This window comes from Cricetulus griseus, chromosome 2, assembly GCF_003668045.3.
Source record: "Cricetulus griseus strain 17A/GY chromosome 2, alternate assembly CriGri-PICRH-1.0, whole genome shotgun sequence".
NCBI classification, from domain to species: domain Eukaryota; kingdom Metazoa; phylum Chordata; class Mammalia; order Rodentia; family Cricetidae; genus Cricetulus; species Cricetulus griseus.
In genome coordinates, this window is record NC_048595.1 from 205,484,426 (window position 1) to 205,504,687 (window position 20,262).

The 20,262-nt window shown below is 42.4% G+C and overlaps 1 protein-coding gene across 1 annotated transcript in view; it reads right to left on the reverse strand.

Annotated features, from left to right (window-relative positions):
- Wdr33 (WD repeat domain 33) overlaps window positions 1–20,262 on the reverse strand; it is a 95,753-nt gene that overhangs the window by 9,657 nt on the left and 65,834 nt on the right. Inside the window, exons 8-17 of the mRNA XM_027400657.2 lie at window positions 14,913–15,039; window positions 13,738–13,892; window positions 13,565–13,643; window positions 12,319–12,429; window positions 8,115–8,209; window positions 7,457–7,543; window positions 7,071–7,210; window positions 5,698–5,850; window positions 4,375–5,460; window positions 2,022–2,130 (exon numbers count right to left, since the gene is read on the reverse strand). Coding sequence (XP_027256458.1) covers window positions 2,022–2,130; window positions 4,375–5,460; window positions 5,698–5,850; window positions 7,071–7,210; window positions 7,457–7,543; window positions 8,115–8,209; window positions 12,319–12,429; window positions 13,565–13,643; window positions 13,738–13,892; window positions 14,913–15,039 — 2,142 coding nt within the window. The remainder of the gene's footprint in view (window positions 1–2,021; window positions 2,131–4,374; window positions 5,461–5,697; window positions 5,851–7,070; window positions 7,211–7,456; window positions 7,544–8,114; window positions 8,210–12,318; window positions 12,430–13,564; window positions 13,644–13,737; window positions 13,893–14,912; window positions 15,040–20,262) is intronic.

Sequence of the window (20,262 nt, forward strand, 5' to 3'; positions counted from 1 at the left end):
CATGCCTTTTGCTGATGTTTCTTGTCAATAAGATAACTCTCCTGCCTCCAACTCCCAGCCATTCGTTTTTTCATTTCCCCAGCCATTTCAACTCCTCTCCACTCAGCATGGATTGAGACTTGGAAATCTCAGCATAAAAATGTGATGTCAGAAAAGCCTCTGCACTTGAGCTCATCTGTCCTTTCTAATAGATAAGCACCCTTGCAGCTGTGCTCGTTAGTTCTGTTAACTTGATACAGGCTACAGTCATTTTGAAAGAGGGAATCTCAACTGAGAAAATGCTCCTGTGATGCTTGACTAATGACTGATATGAGAGGGCCCAGTTCATTATGGGTGCTGTCATCCCTGAGCTGGTGGTCCTAGGCTGTATGAGAAGGCAGGCTGAGCAAGCCACAGAGAGCAAGCCATTATGAGCATTCCTCTATGACCTTCCCATCAGCTCCTGCCTCTAGGTTCTTGCCTTGAGTTCCTGCCCTGACTTCCCTGGGCAGGGATGATGTAAGGTAAAACAAACCCTTTCCTCCCCAAGTTGCTTTTCATCACAGCAACAGAAACCTGATAAGACAGTTGCTTCTCCAACTTCAGGTTGTCTGAACTTAGTGTAACTTCAGATATGGATGACATCTGACCAGAGAATACAACACATGTTCCACTTGGACTTAATTAATCTACGAATACTCATCTCACCATCTCTCTGTTTAAAAGTAGCCTGTCAACTTTCTTTCAAGGAAAGCAACCTACCACTACAAACGGTGATGTGGTGGTGGCAACTAATCCAGGAGGGGGTGGTAGGCCACTTGCATGTCTCTCCCTTCTCCCTCTGGTCCCTAGGAGAAAGAGGGGAGGGAAGGCAGCAGGGCAGGTGGGGAGAAGGAGGGAGAAAGGGAGAAGGGGAGAGAAAGGGGCGAGCAAGACGAGCAGGAACAAGTGGAGACAGACGCAGATGTGGCAGAGAGGCCACTTTCATTCATTAATGGAAGTACCTAGTGGATAACCAACACCCTTCCCAAGGGTCCCCAAGAAAACTTTCCTTTCTCTCTTGCAAATCCTTCTGTGTATATACTGCTACCAGTCTATGCAATGGGGATGGAAATACAAGCTCTCCAAATCCCTGATACCACTAATATCTACCTCTAATATCTCACATAAATTCAAAGCTGAGCTCTTAATGGCTAAACTCCCAGGATTATAAATGCTGATGAGGATTTCTCTTAATCCAATAGGATGGGATAAAAACACCTAACATGTACCACATGGTGCTGCAGGCTTGACCAGTTAGTAATAGAGGTATGCAGCACTGTGAAGTACAGTCCCCACAGTGCCCCACGTGCTAGTGTACCGTCTTTCCTAAGGATGCTAAATGGGATCGTTACACTCCATCTCTCTTCTGCTTACATTCCCCAAAGTTCTTCCACGCTACCTCTCATGCCAGTCCTTAGCCTTTACTCCAACACTGCCCACCTGGGAGCAAGGGCTCAACACTCAACCAGAGCCTCATCTTTGCTTTTCATAATATCAGTACATTGCTTTCTTCTTTTCAAATGGTTTCTAACAATGTATGCAGTTATACATGGGTATAGTGAAGCAAAGGGGAGTGCAAATTATAAGAACACCAATAACATCCTGCATCCACTACCCCATCAAGGAGCCTAAAAGAGAGGCAGTTCTGCTCTTTGGGAGGCCAGACACATGAACCTGCATTCCACAGGCACAAGACCCACTTCCCATTCCAATGTCGGCCATGCTGGCCTGAGGCACAGACACAAATGCCAGGGTTGCTCAGTGGTTTCACTACCAGTCTCTAGTGGTGTGGAACTCATTTTCTCTGGCCAACATCACTGACTAAGGAATCATTACCTATGACAACAAAAGACAAAGCAAGCTATCACCTGAAATGACTGTGACCTTGTTTCCCCAGCAGTCCCAATGCCACTGTATCAGTTACCAAAAAAGCTATTTACTGTAAAGTGCACACAACAATGGTAGAATGCAAACTCTTCCTCAGGTAAGCATATATTTACCTTTGTTAGGGCCAGGTCCTTGTCCAGGGTTCAGAGGAGGGATGCGGCCTTGTGCTCCCTGCTGCCCTAGGCCTGGTATCAAGGGTGGGGGACCTGCATTCTGTCCTTCCTGAGGTGAAACAATTAAAGACAGGTGTGAGACCACAGACAGGTACTGCATGAATAACAACCATAACATGTGATAAGCTGCCCCAAGCTGCTAGAATTAAATATTTAGCTAGTGACATTAGAACAAAATCCCCCAAGTCACACACATACATAGATCTTACATAATACATGGAGTTTTGGGGCAATTTAGGTGACAGCTCTGAATTTTATCCAACTCACTCTAAGTTCCACAAAGTGGAAATAACACAAACGCCACATAACTCATGACATTTTCAAGTTCTGGAAATATATAGAACACGACCACATATCCAGTAACTCCAATGGTTACATTTCACACTGTATGCACATGTTGTATGCCAAGGCACACATGGAGGTTAGCGGACAACTTTGTGGCTCTCCTACCATATGGGTTTGGGGGACTCAATGTACATTGTCAGGTCTGCTTGGCAAGTGCCCTGACCTGCTGAGCCATGCCACTAGCCCAAATGGCTATCTTCTGGATCATGGATCCTCAGTGGAATTTGGAGAGTGTAACAGGAAAGGACTGGATGTGCTGAGGAGTACAGAGCATGCCTAGCATGCACAATGGTGCTGGGTACCATTCCCAGCCGTCTCCTTCCCCAGTAAAAGGTTAAGAAAAAAGTTTTTTTGTTTATGGAGCTGTGATTGTACTAGAACTTGCTCTGTAGACCAGGCTGCCCTCAAACTCAGAGATCCGCCAGCTTTTGCCTCCCAAGTGCTGGGGTTAAAGGTGTGCATCCCCACTGCTAGGCCAAAAAAAATTTTATTTTATTTTATTTTATTTTATTACCTTCCTCACCCAGTAGTATCCACTCACCCAGTAACTGTATATCCTTCAGTGAAGAGCTGTGGGGGTCAATATTGCTTGTTCACTTACTTTCTGTGCATCCACAACTGAATTCTAGCCCAAAGCTCAGATGTTCATACCCAAACAAGACCTAGATCTCGTAACCAAACACTATTAAATCTATCCATGCCCCTGCTATCTTGTGTAACTTACCCCCAAACAAGTTAAAATTCTCTTTGCACCATCTCTCAAGTACCAAATTAATGAATGAGTAGCAAAACTTCTTGAAGAGTCCTTGAAAAATAATCAAATACACCTTTCTATAAATAACATTTTTTAACTCTAAAATTTGGGGACTGGATAGGGTGGTTCACACCTTTAATCCCAGTATTTGGGAGGCAGAGGCAGAGGGATCTCTGTGATTTTGAAGTTAGCCTAGTCTATATAATGAGCTCTAGGCCAACTAGAGCTACAAAGTGAGACCCTTTCTCCTAACACACACACACACACACACACACACACACACACACACACACACACACAGACAGAGGTTTTCTGAAATGTGTTCTCCAGTCACATATGCCAGCAAAGCATTTTGTCAAATGAGCTGCATCTTCATGATCCTAAAAGTAATTCTATATGACAGGCAAAAACAGCTTGAACGGAATTTCATGCATGAGGCCATTATTTTTGAGTACTCTCGTCTGGAATTAGTTTTTCTAAAAATGCATCCACTGAAATGAAAATAGTGAGGCAGATAGTTTACAGTATCCTTAAACACCCTATACCATCTTTAAAAACAGTACATGTGCCACACACAGAGAGTAAAAAGAAATAAACATAATGAAAACTGGTGGAATGAATGAGAGGTACCTGTTACCATGCATAACACCTGAATTAGTCTTGAGGCCCAAATGGTAGGAGAGAATTGGTCTCCACAAACAGTCCTCTGATCTCCACATGCTTACTGTGGCATGTGAACATGTGCACATGCATATAAAATAAATAAATGCAATTTTAAAAAAAATTTAAAGTGAAGTGCACAGAAATGTTGAGAGTGGGCTGTTTACTTGCAGGCTCATGGAATAATCAGGCTAAAAAGTACACAAGAGAATCCAACAGTTGTGGAACTGTCCACAACCTAGCACACTCCCTCCTAAGAGCCACAACTCTATAGAGTGGGGCACAAGTAAACTGTATTCCACTGAGAGCTGATCTGTTCTGGAAGCATCTCTGTGAAAAATTAGTGATGGTGCAACTAGCTCTTCATCTTGGTCTCACCATGTTCTTGCAGCCAGGCTGTCCCTGTTGTAAGCCACTACAGACACTTAAGAAGCCGGGCCCAGCCATAAGTGCTGTTCTGCATCCTTATCAGCACTGTACAATGCAGAGTCCATTCTCATGTGGTAAAGCACAGAAGCTGGAAATAAGTAATACCTGATTGAAGGGGGCCCGGGGCCCATCACCTAGCAGAGGTGTTTTCTGCTGCTGGAATGGTATTGGCCCTTGAGATGGATGTGGCCCTCTTGCTGGGTTCTGCTGTCCCTGAGGTCCAGGGGGTCCTTGCATGCCACCCTGGGGTGGAGGTCCCAAAGAGCCCTGGGGTGGCCCTTGCTGGCCTTGTGAACCTGAGGGCCCACGCAGTTCCTGGGGAGGGCCCAACATGGATCCCTGTGGAGGAGGCCCCTGCAGGCCCCGCATCTCCTGAGGACCTCTCATTTCCTGAGGGCCATGTCCCAGCAATCCACTTGGAGGATGAGGCCCTCTCATCTCTTGAGGCGGGTGGCCAATCATTATCCCTTGAGGAGCAGGACCCTGATTTTCCCGAGGTCCTGGAGGGCCCTGCATTCCTCTTGGATTCAGTCCCATCAGAGGTCCCTGAGACACTGGACCTTGGATTCCTTGAGACCCTGGCCCACCCTGTATACCATGAGGATGAGGAGGTCCTTGCATTCCTCTGGGACCAGGTGGTCCCTGCATTCCTTGAGTACCAGGAGGCCCTTGTGGGCCCATGTGGCCCTGAGGAGCAGGTGGACCTTGGGGGCCAATGTGACCCTGTGGTCCAGGTGGACCCTGAGGGCCCATGTGACCTTGAGGACCAGAGCTACCTTGAGGTCCCGGTGGCCCTTGAGGACCCAAAGGGCCATGAGGTCCAGGGTGCCTCTGCATTCCTTGGGGACCGTGCATGTCCTGAGGCCGTGGCAGTCCCTGGGGAGGGCCCTGGGGTCCTTGTGGTCCCATGAATCCTTGTGGCCCCCCACCTCCTTGATGCAATGGAGGGCCTTGTGGTCCCATTTGTCCCTGGGGTCCAGGGGCTCTAAACTGGCCCTGAGGACCTGGAGGCCCCATCTGAGCCACCAATGGCATCTGTTGAGATGGATGAGGCTGCTGAAAACCTTGAGGAATCTGAGATATTGGACCCTGTCCAGAAAAGGCCTGAGGTCCGAGGAGAGGGGTACCAGATGAGGGCGGTGGCTGGATCTGATCAGCCTGTTTCTGTGCAAGCCTTTCAATTTTAAGTTGCTGGAAAGGAGAGAGAGAAAACAAAATTAGTGTGCTGAACAAATAAAATAAGCTAGAACTCTCAAATAAGACTGCTGCATTGTCTTCTGATATCCACGTGTACACCATGGCACATACATATGTGAATACAGACACACACACACACACACACACACAAAGAAAGCATCACTTAAAAAATAAAGAGGGTACAAAGGATATCAATAAAAGATGCTATCTCTACTTTCTTAGCTCACATACCTCTAAAAGCTGTGGATTAGTATACTGTAATGTGGCCATTTCTTGCTCAATTTCTGCTTGTGTTTTTTTCTTCTCTTCCAATTTAATATCCTCTTTTCTGTCATTCAGTACCTCATTTGGAGCAGGAATTGGAACTTTATTTTGCATCCAGGCCTTAGAAAGAGAAAATTAAATTACAGACAAGCATGAAAATTATAATAGATTGGAAAAAAAAAAAAAAAACCTCTAATACCATCAATATACAAGCCTGAAATGTTTTCACTTCTAAAGCCAATTCTCTGTGACATAAGAATAGAGTGGGGCAGGTGCATTAGTAACTGGAATTGAATTAATAATTGGTGGTGGCGGCACACGCCTTTAATCCCAGCACTCAGGAGGCAGAGGCAGGCAGATCTCTGTGAGTTTGAGGCCAGCCTGGTCCAAAAAAACTAGTTCCAGGATAGCCTCCAAAACTACCCTGTCTCAAAAATAAGAAAAATAAAAAAGATTTTAAAAAAGTAATTAGAAATTACTAAAATTATGACAGCTACAAGTTACAGTTTGGTATTCCAAAGTTCGTAAGGTGAAGGTTTGGTGCCCAGGTAATGACACTTTGGGGAGATAGGGACTTGACGGAATGAGTTGGTCATTGCGGGTACGTCCTTGAAGGGGATCCAGGCCCCTTTCTCTCTCTCTGCTTGGGAACCATGAAGCTTCATTCTACCACATGCACCCATCATGCTGCTCTCTCATGCCACAGAACCATGAACCCTCTGGAACTTCCTCCTCAATTTCAGCTGTTACCATGAGATGTGTGTCACACTGACAGGAAGCTGACTGAAATACTGCCAGATACTGCAGTTACCAAGAATATAAAGCTTTGAGGCTGGAGAGATGCAGCAGTTAAGGGCATTGACTGTTCTTCCAGGGACCCAGGTTCAATTCTCAGCACCCACATGGCAGCTCACAACTGTCTATAACTCCAGTTCCAGGGCTTCTAACACTCCCATACAGACATACATGCAGAAGAAACACCAATGCACACAAAATACAAAATACAAAAAGAATGCAAATCTTGCTAGCCACTTGAATGAGTATTTATATTAATGAAGTAGAAGACTGACAATACAGGAGACAGACTACATACTCTGCCTACTGATTCTTTCTCCTCCCTTTGACAGTGCAAATGATAAAAATGAGGCAATAATAAAAGAAGGCATAGAGAAGATAAATGTCAAGCTAAGTATTTAACTTTAGAGCAGCAAATGACAAATATGTTTAAAAACAAGAATACGGAGAGAAGGCACCAAAAGGGCTGGATAAGATCATCCAAGGGGACCTATTTCTGAGCATCAGTTAAATCCCTCAGCACAAGGTCACTGTTGGTGGCTCACCTGCTGGAACTGAGCGGGAATGGGCTTTGCATAAGGGACTTTCTTCTGAGGAACTTTTTTCTGATCCTTTTGCATTACTTCCTCCATTCCCCAATCCAAGCCTGGAATTGTCATTTCAATTTCATTTGATTCATCTTTTCCTGAAACCATAGAAAGAACTAGTTAGTCCCTTAAATAAAACAATGTAGCAACTTAAATAGATGAACAAATTGTTGGAAGAATAATTTTTAAACATTACATATTTTGAATTATTTTTATTCACAATTCTCAACATGGCCATGTGAGCATTTTAACACCATTTATTGACAAATTAATTTGCCATGAAAATAAGACAGGGGTCTACAAAAACTTATAAAAATTAAATGGATAAACATAACTGCCCTTACCCATCTGTTCTTGCTCCATAGCTAACTTCAGTTGTTCTGGGATTCCCATCCCTGGAATCACTGCCAGGCTATTAGGTTCCAGGTCATCTACAAATAATACACCCATCATCAACAGAGTTTCATAGTGTTCTCTACAAAGGATGCTTTATAAAAATACATAATATCATTGGGTATAGTAGCACATGGCTTAATCACTGCATTAAGAAGACAGGGGCAGACAGATCTCTAGGAGTTCAAAATCAGCACATACTATATAGCAATAGCAAGTTAAGTCAGCCAGGAATACAGAATCAGACCATGTCTCCAAACAAAACAAAAAAAAAGCAAACAAACTAAAGAAACAGGTGATATTCCTGGTGAGTTATAACTCAGTAAATTATAAAATTAAAGGCTGGGTGAGCTGACACAAGCCTTTAATCCCAACACTTGGGAGGCAGAAACAGGCAGATCTCTGAGTTCAAACAAAAAACTAAATTATTTGGTTTGTTGGTTGGTTTATTTGGTGTGAAGATTGAGAACAGAGCATCAAGCATGCTAGGTAAATACTAGATCACTTAGTTACATCCCTAACCCCAAATTAGTTTTGTACGAGCCTTCAATACTTAGCAGTTATAATGGAATATCACGAGTCTTCGAAGGACAAATATGCAGATCTTACCATACTCTACTCCATCTTCAGACATGCCAGGTAAAAGGTTCAGATTATATCGATCTCGCATTTTATCACCTGGCCTGTTTCGAGTCCAGAATTTGCTGATGAAATAAAAGTATTTTTATTTAATACAAATTTATTTAATACAAATACTCATTCAAGTGGGAAAAAGGGGAACATGGTTTCAATGTTTTCCCTGGGCACAATAGCTCAAATCAAGTTTTTAAAGTATCATTCTTTGAAACATTTTAATTGTGGAAAGAGTGTTTTAAATCAGAATACAAAATAAAACCAAAGTTAACATTTAACGTACCATCTCTTTATTATAAAACCCTTATGCCAATCACTACAAAAATGGCAGATTAGAAGCTATAACTCAGTGAAGGAAAAGAGTTGGACAAGAAATAATGGACTCAGGCAGTGTATAATGGGACTCCCTTGTAATCCTGGCACTCTGGAGGCAGATGGCAGGAACAGAAGCTCAAAGTCATTTTTAGCTACATGGCAAGTGGCAGTAGAGACCAGAATCAGAGAAAGAAAACAAAAATATCAGAAACACAAAGAGAATGATAAAATGGCTGAAAGCGTGGAAAAGAAGGGGTAGGAAGTAAAGAGAAAATAAATAAGCTCTGGTGAGATCTACAAAATCCTCCGAGAGAAAATACCAGCAACAGCTGCCAACTAGCACTGGGCCATACTGCCTGGGTCAGCAGTAATTGCCAGGAATATACTAACCCTTCCTGGGCATGCCATTAGAGGAGCAGACACTGAGTGGACTGCAGAGTGTGACCAGGGAGGGGATGGTTACATTAGGGAGAGACACTCCAAAGGGACAACACTGGCTGTAGAGACTTTAACAAAAGTGTAGTGTGGGAACTTAAAGCTGCAATTCTCACTGAGCTCAAAAATACATGTAAGGCAACACCTCAGCCACGGCCTAGTTCAGCAACAACATGGGAACATGAGACCAGTCCTCAACCTGGCACAATGTAGCCAATAGATTAACAAATGTTCCCAGACAGTTGAACATTGTTGAAAAAGCAACTCCTATCTCTTTGGGAAGAAAACACCCCACCACAAGTGTAAATACAAACATGGGTACACTGTCCCTTCTCCCTACAACCTCAAACACAGAGATCCCACTGTGAAAAGTGTAATCTCCATGCAGCAGAGAGAGGAGGGGGAACTGGCAGGAGGTGAGCAAAACGAGGGATGTCTCAGACTGGGAAGCTCCTACACAACACTGAGTCAAACACAGAAAGAAACTTGTGGTTTTACTGTTTTATCAAGGCCTCCCTGTGTAGCCCTGGTTGGCTTGGCCTCAAACTCACAGTGATCAGCTGCCTTTGCCTCCTGAGTGCTGGGAGTGCTCCACCACAGAAACTCATCACCAGGGATCTGACCCTATGAATTACTGAGACCAGCATTTCTCTCTCCACCTGCAGAGCCAGCTACAACCCAATTAGGAAGAAATACTGACTGATGCTATTTCCTTTTATTTACTTATTGTGATGGAAGAAAATCATCTGATTCTAATTACTACACAAATACTAACATTATACATTTAAAAGAGGTCACTCCAAACACTTGGCCAACCCCAATTTCTATACGACCTGCAGGGGTTTGAACCAGGTTCAGCCCCATAGGCTCTGGTACTTGAACACTTGGTTCACAGCTGGCAGCACTGTTTGGAGAGGTGTAGGTGGCACAGTTGCCAGAAGTATGTCACTGGAGATTATATATGTAGCCTTGCCCTACTTAGTTCCCCTTCTCTGTTTCATGCATGCAGGTGAGGGTGTAACCTTTCGGCTTCCGGCTCCTGCCATCATGCCTGCCACTTGCTGCCATGCCTCTGTCCTGCTTTAATGTACTCCTAGCCCTCTGGAACTATAAGCCGGACTTAAGTTGCCTTTGGTCATGGAGTTTTGCCACAGCAACAGAAAAGTAAATAACTAATACACTATCTCAGTGAAATTCTCTCAGTAGCAACCCTGAAATCCAGGAAAGCATGGGATGAAATATTTCAAGCCCTGAAAATAAACTCCACTGCAAATTAAAGAACACATTAAGTGAATACATATCCATCATAGATAGATTCAATTGTCCATGACACAAAGCTAGACACACCTGGACAGAACAACCTCAAATGAAGAACTGCCTCCATCAGACTGCCTGCAAACGTGTCTGTGGGGGCATTTTCCTGATTATTATTGATGTAGGAGGGTAGTGCCCACTGCAGGCAGTACCATCCTCAGGCAGATGGCCTAGGTTGTATCATAAAGGAAGCCGAACATGAACCTGAGAACAAGAAAGGGAGCAGTGTGCTCCATGGCTCTGCTCGACTTTCTTAGTAACAGTGTGTGACCCAGGAGCTGTCAGATGAAATAAATCCTTTCTTCTCCAAGTTGCTTTAAACCATGGTATTTGTCACAGCAACAGAAAAGCAAACTAGAACAATATCCAAAGTGGCTTCATCCCAGGAATATGACTGATTCAATATATGCAAATCAACAAATGCAATACAATACATAGAATTAAAGACAGAAGTCATATGATCATCAATAGATGTGGAAAAAACCTCTGACAAAGTTCAATATCACTTCATGATAAAAGCCCTGAAGAAAGTAGGAATAGGATATATTTCTCAATAAAAACTATATATGACAAATCTATAGCCAACATTATAGTAAATGGAAAAAAATAAATATTTTTCCTAAAATCTAGATGAGATGAGGATACCGATTCTCTCCCTTATTCAAATAATGCTCAAAGTATCAGCTAGAACATTAGACAAGAGAACAAAACAAAAGTGACAGAACAGGAAAAGAAGCCCAATTATTCCTATTGGCTGATGCCATGCATACAGTTGAAAGATCCCTACCAGAACCAAAGAACCTACCAGAAAATCCTTACACTAGATAAACAAAGTAAAATGATATAAAAGCAATCTTCAAAAGTAGCGTTTCTATATACCAATACAGAACTTCCTGAGAAAGAACTCTGAGCCAAAAAAAAAAAAATTTTTAAGTTTCAAAAGTTAAAAAAAAAAAAAATTCAGACATGACAGCCCATACTTATAATCCAAGTACCAGGGAGATAAGGTATCAGGGTCAAAAGTTTAAGGCTTCCTTGACTACACAGTGAGTTCAAGACCAGCCTGGAATACATGAGACATTGCCTTTATAAAAAAGAAGAAAACTAACCAAAGAGATGAAAGACCTCTACAACGAAAACTTTAAAACACTGACCAAAGAACCGAAGAACATTGTCAGTGGAAATTCCTATACTCATGGATTAAAAGAATATTGTTATGTCAAAAATGATTTGCAGTTCAACTCAATCTCTTCAAAATTCCAATGGTATTCTACACAGAACTCAAAAGGGGGAAAAAGTTCTAAAACTCATATGGAAACAAAAATAAAAACAAAACAATTTAAAAAATATCCAACTTATTCTTAACAGAAAGAATAATACCAGAAGTATTACAATACTTGATCTCAAATTACACTACAGACCCATAGTTAACAAAACTGCATGGTACTGGTAAAAAAAAAAAAAAAAAAAACAAAAAAAAAAAAAAACAAGACATGTAGACAAGTAGAATAGAACAGAATAGATCAACATGTCATGTCCACTTACTTTTTTAACGATGGCATCAAAAATAGACACCAGAAAATGGCACTTCAAGAAACAGTGCTGAGAAAACTAGGTATCTATCTACATTCAGAAGAAATGGGGTAGAGGAGAGGAACAACTAAGAACAAAGATTATTCACATGTAAGAATGAATATGAAACTCATTTATTTGATGCTAACCACCCCCCCAAAAAAATATTGTTTCCTATAAAACTACTTCTAAAAATAACTTGAAATGGTTGGGTGGTAGTGGCACACACCTATAACCCTAGCACTCGGGAGGCAGAGACAGACAGGTCTCTGAGTTTGAGGCCAGCCTGATCTACACAGAGTTCCAGGATAGCCTAAGCTACACAGTAAAACCCTTTCTCTAGAAAAAGAGGAAGAAGGAAGGAAGGAAGGAAGGAAGGAAGGAAGGAAGGAAGGAAGGAAGAAAGGAAGGAAGGAAGGAAGAAAGGAAGGAAGGCAAGCAAGCAATATAAACCAACATATATGCAAACTAAATACATATAGTATTTATTTCCTACTACTCCCTGAGTACAGACATTTCTTACTATTTTCAGTATGGTACTTACCTGGTATGGTCATTTGAGCCTGAGCAAAGAATATGCCCAAGAGGATGCCAAGCCAAACTCCAGATCATTCCTTCATGGGCCATCTCCATCCCACCTACTTCCTTCTCTACCCTATAACAGCACCAGTGAGAGAAACTATTGAACTAAAATTATCGAGAGAACACCCAAAACACACAACACATAGAGAAAAGAACATTTAAAATATCAAAACAAAGGTTTTCTTTAGTATTAAAAAAAGAACTAGCAACATCTCTTATTTTGAATTTTGTCACTGCCATGTGTTACAGTGGTTTTTCAGCCAAAGTAGACAAAAAACATAAAAGAACAATAGGAAAAAATAATTTATAAATTATTTCAACTAAGGAATCTATTTTATTCTTCCAGAATGACTTGTTTCTACATTCAAAACACAAGTGCTGTCTTTTATACTCCAAGCCAGATTTACAAAATTGAAAACTGCAGGGCAGTATCTTAGGACACATTTGTAATAGAAAAACACAAGATTTGATCATGTTGATACGTATTTGAGAACTCTTTTCACAAAACACATTCTTTGCAGTCATTTATAATCATCACAGCATTGCAAACTTTACAGTGCATGATTTGGAGGGCAGTTCAAAAGATTTTTAAAATTTAAGTTTAAACTTACCTTATTAATGTGTATGTGATGTGTGTGGTTCATGTATATGTGCGGAGGGTGGGAGGGAGAGAGAGAGGGAGAGAGAAAGAGAGAGGGGGAAGAAGGGTGAGAGAGAGAGAGAGAGAGAGAGAGAGAGAGAGAGAGAGAGAGAGAGAGAGCATCAACGCACACGTGTGCGGATTATGACAGTATGCAAGGAAAGTCATAGTAAACTTTTAGGAGTCAGTTCTCCCCTTCTGACATGGGTTCCAAGAACAGAAACCAGGGTGTCAAGCTTGCATAGCAAATGCTTTGTACCTGTTGAGCCGTCTCACTAACCCAAGGCCCTTCATTTTCATCTGAGTCTCTCAGTACACTATTTGTCCCAAATCTGCCATGAAGGACCCTGTCTTTATACTTGGAGAAGCCCAAGTCATAGGCAGCGGACATATGTTGACGCTTCTAAAGGCAGCTCCAATAGAGTCAGATTTCAAAACACCCCAGTGCCCAACCACCAGAATTTCTAAAGCTGAGGGAGCCAAGAGAGCCAAGACATCTCTGCTGCCATACTATGTGGGAATGGGTGTACAGACATTATCACTTCTCCACACTGTAAATGGTACATACCCAACATGCCAGAATAACAAAGAACCATCAGACCCTCCACTGGCAAAAAGTCCTTCGTGAACAGGATGCCAGGCTACAGCTGCAAAACAAAATACAGAGAAAGGTGAAATGATTACAGTGTGAGATGGCCGCAGGGACTGGTCACCACAATGAAGCCCATCACAGTCACAGACCTGTGGCTTCCTTCTTGTGACCTCGGAACACTTGAAGCTCTTCTTTCAGGTTTCGGATATCAAAAAGCTTACAGAGGTGGTCACGTGATGCTGTGAGGAGCCAATTGCCATTGAGGTTTAATTTCACTTCCATCACTGTGTTCTTATGGGCGTGGCTAGAAACAAAGCACCGAGAGTATAAACAAGGCATGTCAGGATACAAAGCAAGCATCACTTTATGGTCCTTCTTGTTGAAAGCACTACAAATGGATAAAGATGGGGAAAGGGGTGGCCTGGTAGTAATAAAGCATGTGACTATAACTAGATAAGATCACATTTAAAATATATTTGCAAACTCTTGTCAATGCCAGGCATGGTGGCACACACCTTTAATCCCAGCACTTGGGAAGCAGAGGCAGGCGGATCTCTGTGAGTTTGAGGCCAGGTTAGTCTACCCAGGTTCCAGAACAGGCAAGGCTACATAGAGACCTTATCTCAAAAAGAAAAACAAAAAAAGAAGTGGGGGAATGGGACATGAAAAATAAAGCAAAACCACCTCTGTTGATGATAGAAATGAAGTCTAGTATCTGAACACAGCTCTCAATGTCCAGCTAAAAGAACAATGGGATTATGCTGGACAGAAAGGTCCATTGAGAAATGGGGGAAGTACTTGGACTACATACACCAATCAAATTCATCGGATTTTTAAAAAAGGACAGGGAAGGAAGAGGAGGGGGAAAGAGATAAAAACGCGAAGAGAGGAGGAGAGGAGAGAAATGGCACAAAAATGAAGAGAAATCTTTATATTTGGATGGAGTAAGCTACGGAGTAAGCTGGGTCATGGCTAGTAAGAGGCACAGATGCTAAAACTACAGATGACAGGGTACTCTGAGGAGACAGGGAGACAACAGTAGGAACCTCATCTTCCTACTGGTCCTAGGATAACCCAGTAAAATTTAGGTCTGTAGCAGAAATACCATCCTTTACTAGAGATTTAGAGGTAAATCATAATTAACAAAACATCCTAACAAACTAAGAAAAACAAACTAACTAAAATCCAAAGATTAACGTCCTTTGTGTCCAAACTACTTTTTTTTTTTTTTTAAAGGAAAACAGGAGAAAGCTAAAAGTTAAGTAATGCAAGCCGCCTTTGGTCCCTCTTCTTCAAGGGGCAAGGTGGGCTTCCTATCACTTACAGTGTTGCAAGACTTTGGCCAGTCTTGGGATCCCAGAACTTGATTGGCTGTTGGCTATCTTTACTTCCTGAAACAACTAGCCCTTTAGTTGGATGCCAGTCTACACACTTCACATCAGCACCGTGACCTAATGGGAAACAAGTCAGAACAATATTTCATTGGTCATATGCACTGCAAGTGGGGCTCTGTTCTAAATGGCAAAAGCAGAAAAACCTGGCAGATGAGCTGCTCTTAGTGTTTGGTTGATTTGAACTTCCTGAAAGGCGCTTGGCTATCTGGGGGTCTGCTGAACCCAGGGCCAGCTATCCTCTGATGCTGCCGTGCTCACAGCCAGCTTTCTTCTCTGGGAACTATGTGCATCTTGCTCACCTACCTACTGGCAGGTCAGCCGAGGAGTCTTGGAAGATGCACTCTGTAAGCTTTTTAAGCTTTTAATGCTATTCCTGGTTATTTCAATTCTAAGAGTCAACCTGTACTGTTCCCTTCAGTATTCCTTCTTTACGGGAGTCTAGATAAATCAGAAGTCCTAAACGCAAGTTTACACACTACAGATTTCTAAGTAGGAAGACTGTATTCCAAGTTTTTTGCTGTTGTTTACTGAAGTTGAAAAGAGAAACAAATGTCTGACTGATTCATTCATATGTGAGTAGGATGTGAAAATGAAGAATTGAGTTACTAAAAATCACAAATGTGAAATATCACAATGAACAAAGCAAAGAAATGTTTATGGTTTTTGAAAGGCTGTACTATACAGGGTCAAGAGTATTTATGTGGCAAATACAGGGTGAAAACTTTCCAAATAGCCCCCTCCTTCACCTGAAGCAAATCCAGGTCTTGGAAATTTCAAGTGGAAGGGAAAAGGAGGAAGGAACAAAGATAAAAAGAATTGAGGAAGAGAGAGATGCTCTCAAGACATTGGAAGTGATCTATATTCATTCAGAAGGCAAAATGTGCATGCCATGTATATCACATGGGTTTGAGCTCAGACCAGTCTTCTCCATCCTCCAGGCAGGCAGGGAGGGGTGCACCAAGACCAGGAAGCACACATCCTGTGATCTCGTCATCCTGTGTCATCAAGGATGTTCAAAAGGATTGCTCTAAAGGATATGCTCTTGAATAGAGTTCAAATATATTCCAAAATAATTGCCATACAGCACAGTACTCAGGAGTATAATTAATTTAATGGTGTGACTCATATATTATTATAAGTTAATTTGTTGCTGAAATCAATGTGCACTATCACTGTAGAAGGCAAACATGAATGTTTAAATGACTATGTGCATCCCCAGGTGTAAGAGAAAGATTAAAAAATACAGACATAAACCTGAAAGGTGATCCTTCCTTCCCTGTGTGTTTGTTTCTATTATCTTCTAACACTGAACATATTTTATAACTGAGGTATGAGGATAGGAAAGGGAAACTCTGCAGTTATATTTTGAATATTATTAAGAAAAAGAAGTGGGGACCAGCAAGACAGATCAGTGGGTAATGATCCATCATTTTGTCACCAAGTCAAAAGTGCTCCATCCCTGGAGTCCACACGGTAGAACCAATTCTCTCAAAGTTGTCTTCTGACCGCCACATACGCACCATGTACATCCATTCCAAACAAATACACAGGGGTAGACACACAAAATAATTTAAAATACAATTAAAAAAACATAAAAAAAGGACTGGTATGTCTGAGCATGGTGGTGTATGCCTACAATCTCAGCCCTTGGGAGGTAGACGCAAGGGGGATCAGGAGCTCAGGGCCAACCTCAGCTGCACAAGTTAGAAGACAGCCTGTGCTGCCTGAGACTGTCTCAAAAATAGGGTTGGGGAAGGAGTGAAGTGGCACAAGCCTTTAATCCCAGGCAGATGCAGAAGCCTGCTCTACACAGAGAATCCCAGACTAGCCAGGGCTACATAATGAGATGCTATTTCAAAAAAACAAACAATCAAACAAAACAACACCAGGGTTAGGGTGGTGGCTTCTTGCTAAAGCATGAGGCCCTGAGTTCAGATGCCCAGCCCCCACATAAAGCTAGGGCAGCACTAGGCAACTGTAACTCCAACACAGCTAATGACAGATCCAGCTAATTAGGCCAGATGGGTTAGGTCCGGGTTCAGTGACGGACAATGTCTGAAAAAATATGGTGGAAAAATGACTGAAAAAGGACAGCCCAATGTCAATCTCTAACCTCCACATGTGCCCACACAGGCAAGTGTGCCCCCCAGAGATGACAGCACCACCCACATACACAGAGAGAAAAAACAAGCAGGATACATGGGACCATGTGGTCCTCATAACCTGACTGATGAGACTGGCATGCATACAGAATATAAAATCTAGGGGTCCATTTCTATCTAAAAATATAGTGCACAACCATGTTTATGTGTGGATTTTAACCAATCAAATGGGAATTATGCAAAACCTCTTAACCACTGAGCTATAACCTCTCCAGTCCCTGTTGTTGATTAAAACAAAAACAGTAATACAAACAACTCATGTACAGTACTCATCTAGCAAAGAACAGACCATGTGCTGAGTCATCATCTAATACTAAAAACTTAAACAGATCCCATAGCATAATGTGGCACAAGAGAGAACATGAGTATCCTTGAATATATCACTGGAAAATTCAAGAAGCCTGCCCCAGAGCCTCTGCTGGTTCTCCTGCGTCCATCTCCCAAGTGATGGGATCACAGATGTAACCACCACTCTCAGCTTATCCAGGGCTTTGTGCAGAAGCAGACATGCCGCAGCAGCTCAGCCCCAGCCCCAGAGGCCGCATTCTTAAGCGCTATTTTAGACTGGTTTCACACACATCAAGGTGAGTTTAAAAGCAACATGGAGAGCTAGGCCTTCCACCCCAATACTCAGGAGGGAGGGAGCTGGATCTCCGTGAGTTCCAGCTAACCTGGTCTACAGAGTGAGTTCCATCCAGGCCAGCCAGGGCTATGTAGACAGGAAACTCTGCCTCAAATAAATAAATAAAATTAGTTAAGAAGAATGAAGAAAAACTAAAGGTACATAGAGAAAAGAACAAAACTATTTGCTTCCTTGTTCAGTGTTATGTGCATGAAGACATCTAAGGGTAGGGTCTAGCAGACAGGAACTGGAATGGGGAGAGGAGTCATTCTTCAGCCTTGATACTGCATTTGAGGCACCTATTCTCTTTATTGCTTTTTGTTGTTGTTGTTAATTAAAAACATTTTAGAGTGTGTCTGTGTGCTGGTGCTCTTGGTGTGTGATGGTGTGGAGGACTGAGATTGATACCAATGTCTGCCTCTGTCACCATCTACCCCAGGTTCGTTTTTGAGACAGGGTCGTTCACTGATCCTAGCCCTTCCAGTTACACTAGACTCACTAATAAGTGAGTCCCCAGGAACTGTCTGTTTCTGACCTCTACAGTGCTGGAATTTCAGGTGCACGGCATATAGTTTGGAGATCCAAATTCTAGTCTTCCTGCTTGCACAGCAATAACTTTATCCTCTGAGTCATCTCCCAGCCCCACTATACTTAGAATACAAACAAATTGGGGCTAGAGAGGCAATTGACATTTAAGAGCCCTGGCTGCCCTTGCAAAGGATCTGGGTCTAATTGCCAGTAACCATGTGGGCGGCTCACAGCCATCTGCAGCGGAGGTTCCAGGGGATCCAATGCACTCTTCTGTTCTTCATGAGCACCGGGCATGAATGTGATACATAAACATGCAGGTGAGAGATACACACACATAAAGCAGTAACTTTAGAAATAAAAATAAATTAAGAAAATATGTGCAGCCTACTAAACATGGGGAGTGGGTGTGTCATGGGATGTCCACAACACTAGAGAATACAAAGCACACACATGGTGGCAAGCATACCTGCAATCTCAACACTCGGAAGGCTGAGGCAGAGGGTCTTGAGTTCAAAATAAGCCTACATACTGAGTTCCAGGAAACAAAACTAAACAACAAACACACATCTGCTCAAAAATGCATAAAACATGTATACAAAGGACACACGTGGAGCTGTGGATGGAGCTCAGTGGTACAGCACTTCCCTAACAGGAGTAACACACACATACCTCATACACAAATCTTCAAGAATAGGATAGTAATTGCCTCCAAGGACAAGTCAGTGTTTAGAGATAAGACTTTTCACTGTGTAAACGGAGTATCTGTAACGCCAATACCCAATTTCTGAAATTGTTTATGTACCAGCGTACACAAGCATCAAATTCCATACCATGAAACCTGGTTTTGTGTACAAAATGACTAAAAGTACTATATACGATTACCACCATATTATTTGCAGAAAAACTTAATGTTAGATTTGGGTCACTAGCCCTATGATCACTCATTATGCACACGCAAATAACTTGGCATCTAAATTACTCTGTGAATATTCAATATTAAGAAAAAATTCATTTAAAAAAGTCTACTAAACCAGGCAGTGGTGGTGTACGCCTTTAATCCCAGCACTTGGGAGGCAGTTCACGGTTAGCCAGGGCTGATACAAAGAAATCCAGTAACAACTGGATAAACTCTGGAAAGTAGGTATGAAATCTTTATAGTATTGTGTGAGGGTTTTTGGTTTTTGTTTTGTTTTTTGACATATGGGTATACATGTGTCCTTGTGCATGCACGCCCCACGTATCTGGGTGCCTGACAAAGTCAGAAGAAGGTGTCAGATGACCTGGAGCTGGAGTTAAAGGTGGTTGGGAGCTGCCCAGTGTGGGTGTTAGCAACATAGATGGTAAGAAAAATAAACTACGCTGGCACAAAAGCAAGTGGATATGAAACTTAATCTTTTATTAGTGTTTCATCATGTTACCCATGCTAAGTACCTCAGGCTCCCAAGTGCTGCTGGAGAGCAGTGTGAAAACTACTCCCATTTCCTTTCTCAAGAGAGAGGAAACTTCCCATTTCTTGGCAGAAAGTACTTCAAGGGTCATGGTGGCACACACCTTTAATCCCAGCACTTAGGAACCAGAAGCAGTAGGATCTCCAAGAGTTCGAGGCCAGCCTGGTCCACAGAATAAATTCCAGGACAGCTGGGATTACAGAGAAAGAAACCCTGTCTCAAAAAACCAGAAAGGGGAAAAAAAAAAGTATTTCAAATGATAAAGTGAGATGGCTTAGCATTAAGGGTACTTTGCCCCCAAGCCTGATGACCTGGAAACCTCAAGGTGAAATAAAGGGACTTACACACACACACACACACACACACACACACACACACAGAGAGAGAGAGAGAGACAGAGAGAGAGACAGAGAGAGAGAGAGAGACAGAGAGAGAGAGACAGAGAGAGAGAGAGAGACAGAGAGAGAGAGAGAGACAGAGAGAGAGAGAGAGAGAGAGAGAGAGAATGTGAAAACAG